Source organism: Amaranthus tricolor, chromosome 12, assembly GCF_026212465.1.
Source record: "Amaranthus tricolor cultivar Red isolate AtriRed21 chromosome 12, ASM2621246v1, whole genome shotgun sequence".
NCBI classification, from domain to species: Eukaryota; Viridiplantae; Streptophyta; class Magnoliopsida; order Caryophyllales; family Amaranthaceae; genus Amaranthus; species Amaranthus tricolor.
In genome coordinates, this window is record NC_080058.1 from 19076554 (window position 1) to 19085720 (window position 9167).

A 9167-nucleotide genomic window follows, 5' to 3' on the forward strand; every position below is an offset into this window, starting at 1 on the left:
AAAGCACTATATGGCATGAAACAAGCTCCAAGGGCTTAGTGTGACAGATTGAGCTCACATTTACTTGAAAATGATTTCAACGAGGAAAAATTGATAAAATACTTTTCATTAAAACTAAAGGAAAAGATATTCTTGTTGTTCAAACATATGTTGAAGATATATTGTTTGGAGCTACTAATGATTCTTTGTGCAAGGAATTTTCTGAGATTATGTGCAAGGAATTTTTCTTGAACTACAAATAAAGCAAAAGAAAGATCGCATATTTATTTGTCAAAGTAAATATATTAGAGATTTGCTAAAGAAGTACAATATGGATCAATGCAAAGTTGCTAATACGCCTATGAGTGCAACATTAAGTCTAGACCAAGACATAAATGGTAAGAGTGTTGATCAAAACACTTATAGAGGTATGATTGGTTCTTTATTGTATTTAACTGCTATTCGTCCTGATATTATGTTTAGTGTTTGCTTATGTGCTCCTTTTCAAGCTAACCCAAAAGAATCTCACTAAACAGTAGTTAAGAAAATCTTTAGATATTTGAATGGGACTAAAGTCTTCAATCTATGGTACCCTAGTTGTGGAAATTTTAGTTTGATTGGTTTTTCAGATGCTGATTATGCTGGTTATAAAGTGGATAGAAAAAGCACTTCAGGATCGTGTTAATTCTTGGAAAATTCATTGATCTCATTGTATTCTAAAAATCGAAATTCAGTTGCTCTATCTACAGCTGAAGCTGAATACATAGCTGCAGGTGCGTGTTGTTCTCAAATCTTATGGATTGCACAACAACGTCGAGATCTTGGAGTTGATCTCAAAGGCCATTCCAATAAAATGTGATAATACAAATGCAATTTGTATTACTAAAAATCCAGTACAACATTAACGTACAAAACAAATTGAGGTTCGTCACCATTTCATACGTGATCATGTTGAAAAAGGTCATATTACTCTATCTTTTAACTCTACGGAAAATCAATTAGCTGATATATTTACAAAACCTTTAAGTCATGATAGGTTTGCATATATTCGTATGGAACTTGGCATGCTAAATGATGTTGCATAAACTAAGGGGGAGTTATGATATAAGAGTAAATGTTCAATAGTACACATAAAATGTTACTAAATACTAAGTATGTATTTAGGGGGAGCATTACATATTATTTACATGTTTTGAGTATGGTTGCATGTATGTATGATTGTACATGTGTTTGAGAGTTGAAAATTAAATTTCAATTTCTTAAAAATTATTTGTCTTATATAAATATACAAAAATCGGATTTATATTTAAGTACCTTTAATCAATAAAGAATATTTAATTATCTTAAAACAAAATTATTTGTTTGATACATTTTTGGACGTTAACCATGGAATAAAGTCTTGTTCATGAATTTGGCTCTAATCAAATTTGTCTCAAATTGAATTCATGGTTACACTTCCAAATCACAAACCCCTTCACGTCAATTCTTCCAACCGGTCAAGCTACACTCATTATGCCTTCCCTATGTTGTCAAATCACTATTAAATGAAATACAAATGCATTGTACTATATTTTTTTTATAGTGAATGAAACACCCTTCTTGCTTACTCTCCTATTCTGTTTCTGTTTTACCCTCACACATCTCTTTCACTCTTTCCTTTTCAAGCTTTCAAAACCATTTCCATGGCCCCCAAAAGAAAACTGAACCGATCTGCCACAAAATTTGAAAAAGGTGAAACATAAAGATCACCAATACAGGAAACTCCAACCCCGATCATTCCCTCACCTCCTAATTCTTTAGAAGTACCTAAGCACTAGTTTGAGAATCACACTGCTTTTTGGTTGTTGGATTGATACCTTTAAAAATCGCTCATTATCATACGTTGATATTCTTGACTACAATTTCTTCTTATTTGAAGATTTTGAGATTATCTCTTTATTCATCCAATCAACTCCCGGTAAGTTGTTGGATCCTGGTTCCATTTCTTACCCTATTCTGGTGAAAATCTTTTATTATAACTTGTCATTCACTGTGATTGATGGCTTTCTGGCCTTGAGAAGTTTTGTTAAAGGCCAAGAAATTGTTATCTCTAAAACCCTAATCAATGATATTTTTAAAATTCTCAAATGTTACTAATGAATCTACACCAAACATTGTGGCACTGTAAAATGCCAAGGATATGTTTATTCTTGATTCTCATTCTGACTTCTCTCCTACCAAACAACTGACCCACAATGCCTTGAATCTGTGTGGTAAATTGTTGCATAATCTTCTTGTCAGAATCGTCTTCTCTCGCAATTCATCTTGTGAATTAGTCACAGATGCCCATCTAATCTTGCTGTGGAAAGTTGCTTCTCTTAAAAACGTTGATTATGCTTGTCTCATTTTTTCAACAATACGTTTTTGTAGTTCTCATGTTCGTAATTGCTCATTTCCTTATGCTAATCTTTTGACCTTGATCTTTGATCATTTTAATTTACTCTCTGACTCAAAGGAAGTAGATTATTCTGGTCCTTTATCTCTATCTAAGAACATCCTCCCTCCTCTAGAAATTTTTAAAATCTATGGCAAGTATGAGTTATATTCACACTTGTCTTGATCTGAAAAAGAGGATCTTCAAAAGATCCATGGTAAGCGGCTCTCTCGTCTTGAACCTCAACTTAAACAACACACCACTCTTTCACACCTCCAGTCTCTTGACTCTGAGGTTAGTGACATGAAAACTTTCTTACTTGATTTGCATGATAAAGTGTCTACTTTGACTTTTATGTTGGACACATTTATGAAAGAAATCAAAGGTATGGTAGTTGAAGATGTGGTTGTTGAAGAAGAAGTTGATGAGGGTAATGCTACAAAGCCACAGGAGGATGCTGTGATGGATGAGGTCAAGGAGAAAGCAGAGATTGCTGATGAGAAGAAGGAAGAAGAAAAGAAGGAGGAAGAGAAGAAGGAAGAAGAGAAAAATGAAGAAGAAGGATGTTGTGATTGATAATCATGTTTTGATATGATGATATGATGTTATATTATAATATTAATTATTATAACTTTGCATATATTGTGACTAGTTATTCGTTTACTTATTTTAATAGTATATCTTATTAATAACTTTATTATCCATGCATGAAACCTTATTGGTTTGTGATAATGAGATGCATGAAAATTTATTGGTTTATACTATTTTGTTTTTATACTGTTTTGTTTTGAAACTGTTTTCAAAGTCTTGAAAACTTTCTAGTTAATGATATCTTGTTATTCTTATCATGTTTTTTAACTCATGTTAACTTAGTAATATGTTTTAGAAAAATATGGTTTTGACTTTCATCAAGGGGAAGATTGAAGACTCAACTCTCTTAAATGACTATAATTCAAAACACATATTAATTAAACAAATAAATTTAGTAATTACATTTAGTTGTTTAAGTTGGTCTAAAATCATATTGGATATAAATTTAATAATTGATATATATGTTTAAGTCCGAATTATTGGAATATGCTTAAATAACTTAAGTTTATCTCAAGGTTGAATTTATAAGTCTTGAAATTAGTTTTAATGTCTAGAAGATAATTGTGTTTACAATAAGGTTATTTTCGTAATTATATTTAAAATATTTTAATAGGTTAAGGTTTATTAAAATTATATTTGAAATATTTTAATAGGTCAAGGTTTATTAAAATTATCTTTGAAATATTTTAATAGTTCAAAATATATTGAAATTAAGTTTGAATATATTATTACACGTTTTATTTTAACGTTTGGATATATTTTGAATTTGAATTTGAATTTAAAAGATGTGCTTAAAATAGTTGGAAAATTAAATATCCATAGTACAAGCTAAACACATTTTGTTATTATTAGTACACTTTAATATTTGAAGTTAAATTAAGTTGTTAAGCTAATTAAAGAGTTTGCTATAAATAAGGTAATATTTAAATTGATACTAAAAATAAGAAATGACAATTTAAAAAAATGCTAAAAATAGGAATTAATTTTGAATATTATTTTACACGTTGATTTATCTATATTTTGCTGAGTTTTCAATACGTTGTATGAGTTCTAACGTGGCAGCATAACATTGGTTGTTAAAAACAAATTATGGCACACAATGACGAAATTAGATGAGCTGTCAGTGCAACGTCAGTTTCATTTAAAGCTCAAGGTCTTTAATATTGGCACAGAATATCCAGATCAACAAAATTAACGGATGAAGCTTTTTTGCTCTTCAAGGATATGTTGAGGCGTAACATCTATAAATACAAGGCTTCATAATTTCAGAATTAAGAATGCATCTCTTCTTACAATTTTCTCTTTTGACTTAAGATCTAGTATTCTTTAAGTATTCAAAAGAGTTTTAATTCTTAGTTCATCTAGCTCTTACAATTTGTAATTGTCTTAAGTGTTAAAAAGAGTTAGCTTATTTCATAGTTTAATACGCCTAACTTAGAGTACTTTTCAAAGTGTTCAACTTGTAATCACTATTGAGAGATTGGGATTTGCTTGTATTAAAGCGACTTGTAAGACGTTTCTTCAAGGGGATGAACGTGGTGAGAGAAGATAGTGAGATCTTCTAGCTTATCTTAAAGTCTATTAATAAATGGTGTTGAAATCCTACGGGTTGAAAGAGAACCCATAGGCGGGGACTAGGTTGTTTAGAACAGAACCTCGTTAACATATCGTGTGTTATTCTTTAAGTTTATTTTCAACACATACGTTATTGTTTTATTACTCGACCTAAAAACTATCCCAGAAAATAGTTTTTGAGAGGTCCCTCAATCTCTTGAGATATTCTTCTAGACAAAAATTTTAAACACCCATACTCTCTATTCACCTCCCTCCTCTATAGAGTATTCGACTTCTTATCAACTTTCCACAGTTTATAAGAGGAAAGTAGGACCTTAGTTGGGTTATTTTTGTAACTTCTGGTCGTGCAGTGACGTTTACAGGTATGTACACGCAGTAATTAACCCTTATATACAATTTTCCTTCAAGAGATCATTATTTATTTTTATTATGATAATATACATTGTAATCTATGAGGTACTAGTGAATACACTTTATACGAAAAGCTATCTATTATGAAATCCTTGCCCCTTGATCGAGGTGTTACCATGCGGGCATTGTAAACCCCAATATGGTGACCTCTTCACTGGTTTAGTATCCCAATAAGGTAGGACCCGAGAGGATCAGCTGGAGGGGGCATGAGCTCATACTTTGCCATGGCCACTGGATGGCCGATAACGCCCTTGGCCGTGTCCTTATTCCTAGAAGTAGAGAAAAGATCCTCTCATAGAAAGTTATTCAGTGATAGAAAGTTTATTCATTGATCGAAGTTTATTTAATGATAGAAGGTTCATTCTTTGATAGAAAGCTTACACACTGAAAGAACGTTTACTGATTGATAGAATATCTACTCATTAATAGAATAGTTTATGCTAGTGAGAAGTGTGCCTAAATTAAGTTACTTCAAGGTTATTATAGACGATGATCACATTTACCTTAACATAGACAAGCTCTATAAGATCACATGTTAGGTATTCTGTTAATGCCTTGGTTGAGTTGATACTATACGTGTTTTGCAAGAGTGTATATTTTGAAAAGAGGAGCGTAAAGACCTGCATTCTACCCAAGAACACATAGTTCGGGTTGGAAAGGACGTATTGTGATCAAGAAGTATAAGTGGACGATAAACGGTTACTATCTGTGCTTGTGTCTTATGAAATCATCTTATGTTGTTGTATAACATAATGTTATTTAGTAGTAGGCCTTATTATATTTGATGCTAGTTACTGACGTGTACGTGTTTGTGTTTATGTTTGATTGTTGATGAGCTTCTATGATTGTCCTGCTATGACACATTGGTCTTAGGTCTAATGTCGAGCAACAGGAGGATCATAGACAGGCGTAGCAGGTATTGTAGCTTCTTTTGCATTGCATTGCACTGGGGGAGAGTAATGAGGGCGAAGCATAACCTATGTCATACGTTATCTTTCGATTTTGTAGCTCTTGTTATGTTTTGTAAACTTTGGTTGTATATGTTTCGTTATGAGGCCTTGTGTCCTCCCTTGTATATTTGTATTTCCGCTGCGTAGTTTTGAACTCTGTATGGTTTTAAGGAGTTAAGTCATTTTAAAACGCAAGCGTCGACACTGGAAACACGATCCATGCTTGGCATGTTGATTTGAGAAGCCGGCAACGAATCATTCCGCCGTGGTGTGAGATTTTAAAGGCAATGATGCCTTAGATTATGTTTAATGTTTTTATTGTGCTAATTGCTCTACCCACATGTTCGATTTTTAGAAGAGATACTGCCGAAATTTCCACTCACCTTTTTAAAGTTAATATTTAACATTTATCCAAATTCTTTTCCCTTTCTTTTATATAACACCCGAATTTCCTCCCGTCCTTTACGGTTTTGGTTTCGTTCTCCAAAACACCTGATGTCAATTCGACTTGATGATCAGTATGAAGCAATATACTAATTAATTTCCAAAGCTAATTATATACAATATATTATATCATTCCTAAACTAAATTCCTTAAAAAGGAGCCGCATTTCTGTAATGCTGGTCTTCTCTCTCAGCCATTTAATTTATCTCCTCTCTTAAATTTACGCTGTTAATATCTAATTTTTTTACTATGTTATTGGTAGCTAGCTAGCTCTCTTCAATATTTTTCAAAAATCTTTAAAAATATATACATGGATTTAAATATTAGTTAATTATGAATGGGAGGTTTTCTCTTTGCTGGGGAGTAATCCATTACAGTCATGTCCATTGCCTTCTCATATTCTGGAGGGGATATCTCCTTCTCGTTATAATCAACATCCAAAATCATTGATGGATTTTGATTAATTGATGATGATTCAATTGTTGAAGTACTTGATAAGTTTTTAGTTTTGTCTTCCCTTTTCATGTCCATCTTTTTCCCTCCATTGCCCAATTTCTGTATATAATAGTCCATGCTCAATTTTCAGAAGTATTATTTCATAAAAGAAAAACTGCTTTTATTAAAGTATTGATGTTGAAACTTGAAAGTTTTAACATTCTTACTATCTTGCTCATAATTTATATAAATATATAGTTCTATAACATATATATACAATTTCTAAGCTTTATTATATGATAGTTTTTTTTAATTTGCAGGATCGTTAACTTAAATTAAGAAAAAACTGATATCCATTTTTTTTCTTTTCATTTGTACTTAACATTATATAGAACACAAATTGTTGTAAGAGACAATCTCTTTAAAAGACGCATTAAATATATGGATTAAATAACTCAATTAAAAGAAATTAAAGAGAAAAACAACAAAACGAGCCTCTTTTTTAAAGTCGTCTCTTTGAGAGACGGTATCCGCATAAAGAATTAGTACCAACCTCTTGGATGGGTTTAGCAATGGAAGTTGGCATGGTGGTTGAGGTAATTAATTTTCTAGTTTTTCCTGCAACAAATAAAAAATATGAAAATAAATAAAGCTATTTTAACATATAGAATTAATTAATTGATTAATTAATTAATTAAAAAAATATGAGTTAATTATGATTAATGATTAATTAATTATTAGATTATGAAAAATCTCCTAATACTTCCAAAAAAATGCTACCACTTGAAACTTTCTTTGAAGCGTTGATATTGCATATAATATAATAGCATGTATGTATTAATTTAAAATAATACTTCTATAATCTTAATTCAAGGTTAAACCTATTTTAATTATGATTAATGATGATTAGATTATGAATAATGCTTCTAATATTTTAAAAAATGCTACCACTTAAAATTTTTGTTGAAGAGTTGCAATTAGTCATGTATATATTTATTTAAAATAATACTTCAACATAATCTTAATTCAATGAAAAAAAAAAAAGAAGTTCGAAAATGTAGGTAAATGAAAAATATAAATGACTAATAATGGCTAGGGATATGTATGTCTATGAGGTCTACGGTAATCTTCATAAATCCATGGAAAGCTGTGATGATGATAATCTTAAAAATACCTTTTGATGAACAATCTTCTTCATCGTCTTTACATACATCTTGGATCTTCAAATTCTTTTCATTAAAATTATTTTTTGATTTGATTTGATCATCTTTTTCCATAGCAATTTTATTCGTCTGCGAGATAAAGCAGAAAAAGGTAACAAATCTCATCCTACAATTAAATAGCAAATAAAAAAGATTTGAAATTTTATCAAATTAAAAAAAAAACAAAAGACAATAATCAAAACATAAATGCATACCAAGTCGACGAGTTGAGATTGAACAGAAGTAATAGATTTCCTATAAAAATTACCAAGACGAGAACCTGCACAATTTTTGGGTATTTTTTTTTTCAATAATTAGTTATGAGATATTATGAACTAAATAAAAGCATAATATCACGGAATACTATTAGTCCGTACAAGTACATATATACAAACCATTTGTTCCACATAGTAGAAGATGCAAGACAAGAAGAGAGACCAATAATGAAGAAGGCTTCATGGTATTATTAGGAGATATACTAAGTAATTTTTTAAAGCTTTTGTTATTAGTGTAAATATATAATTAAGAACGATAAAAGCTATGAAGTTATATAATTAGGTTTTGTATTTAGTTTCTCCTCTCTATAGAAATGGAGATGTGTTGGTTTGCGTAGAGAGAAGAATTTGTTTAAATGTTGAGGAAAAGCCTACTTACTTAAATATATGTCGAAGAAAGGTCATATGGTCCACATATGTTTTGTCAACATAGACATAGCAAATGGGGGTGTTTTTTTGTTCACTCCCCGTTCCTTTCCATGTATAATCATTTTCTTTTTTTGTTTTTTCTTGTGAATTAAAGAAGATAAATTTTATACGGACCACGGATAATGTAGACTACACATTTTGTATTATTAATATTCAGTTTAAGTTTAAGTTTAAGTTTAATGCATCTGCAATTTTAGGTAGCAAAAACACATATTAACGTTTGAGTGAAGAGGGGTAATAAAGTATAAATCAATCTCAAATTCTTAATCATCAAAGCATAAATACACATAATGATAAACTTGTTACTAGACTTGTATACAACAAGATTCAAACACGATGAGAGTTGACAAACCCTGTTTTACTAAAATCAAGTCACTTGGTTGATGGAGGTGAATTTTATTACGTTGTTACTCACGTCATGGCATGCATGATGCCTTGAATAAGGCATGGAGTTGGGTAAGAG

At 30.7% G+C, this 9167-nt stretch overlaps 1 protein-coding gene across 1 annotated transcript; it reads right to left on the reverse strand.

Annotated features, from left to right (window-relative positions):
• Positions 1-4011: 4011 nt before the first annotated feature.
• Positions 4012-8622, reverse strand: LOC130828914 (uncharacterized). Its single transcript, XM_057694958.1, has 5 exons — positions 8396-8622; positions 8216-8280; positions 7973-8090; positions 7352-7416; positions 4012-6918 (listed from the first exon to the last, which is right to left on the reverse strand). Exons 1-5 carry the CDS (start codon positions 8457-8459, stop codon positions 6691-6693), a joined length of 540 nt encoding a protein of 179 aa, XP_057550941.1. The 5' UTR covers positions 8460-8622; the 3' UTR covers positions 4012-6690.
• Positions 8623-9167: the final 545 nt, after the last annotated feature.

What these genes read in the sequence shown, in the direction of transcription:
- LOC130828914 (XM_057694958.1), bottom strand. Translation starts at nt 8,459, where the DNA reads ATGAAGCCTTCTTCATTATTGGTCTCTCTTCTTGTCTTGCATCTTCTA. An exon ending in AGAAGATTGTTCATCAAAAG is followed by an intron (nt 7,417 to 7,972) that starts GTATTTTTAAGA and finishes TATTTGTTGCAG; the next exon opens with GAAAAACTAGAAAATTAATT. An exon ending in TTGCTAAACCCATCCAAGAG is followed by an intron (nt 6,919 to 7,351) that starts GTTGGTACTAAT and finishes TATTATATACAG; the next exon opens with AAATTGGGCAATGGAGGGAA.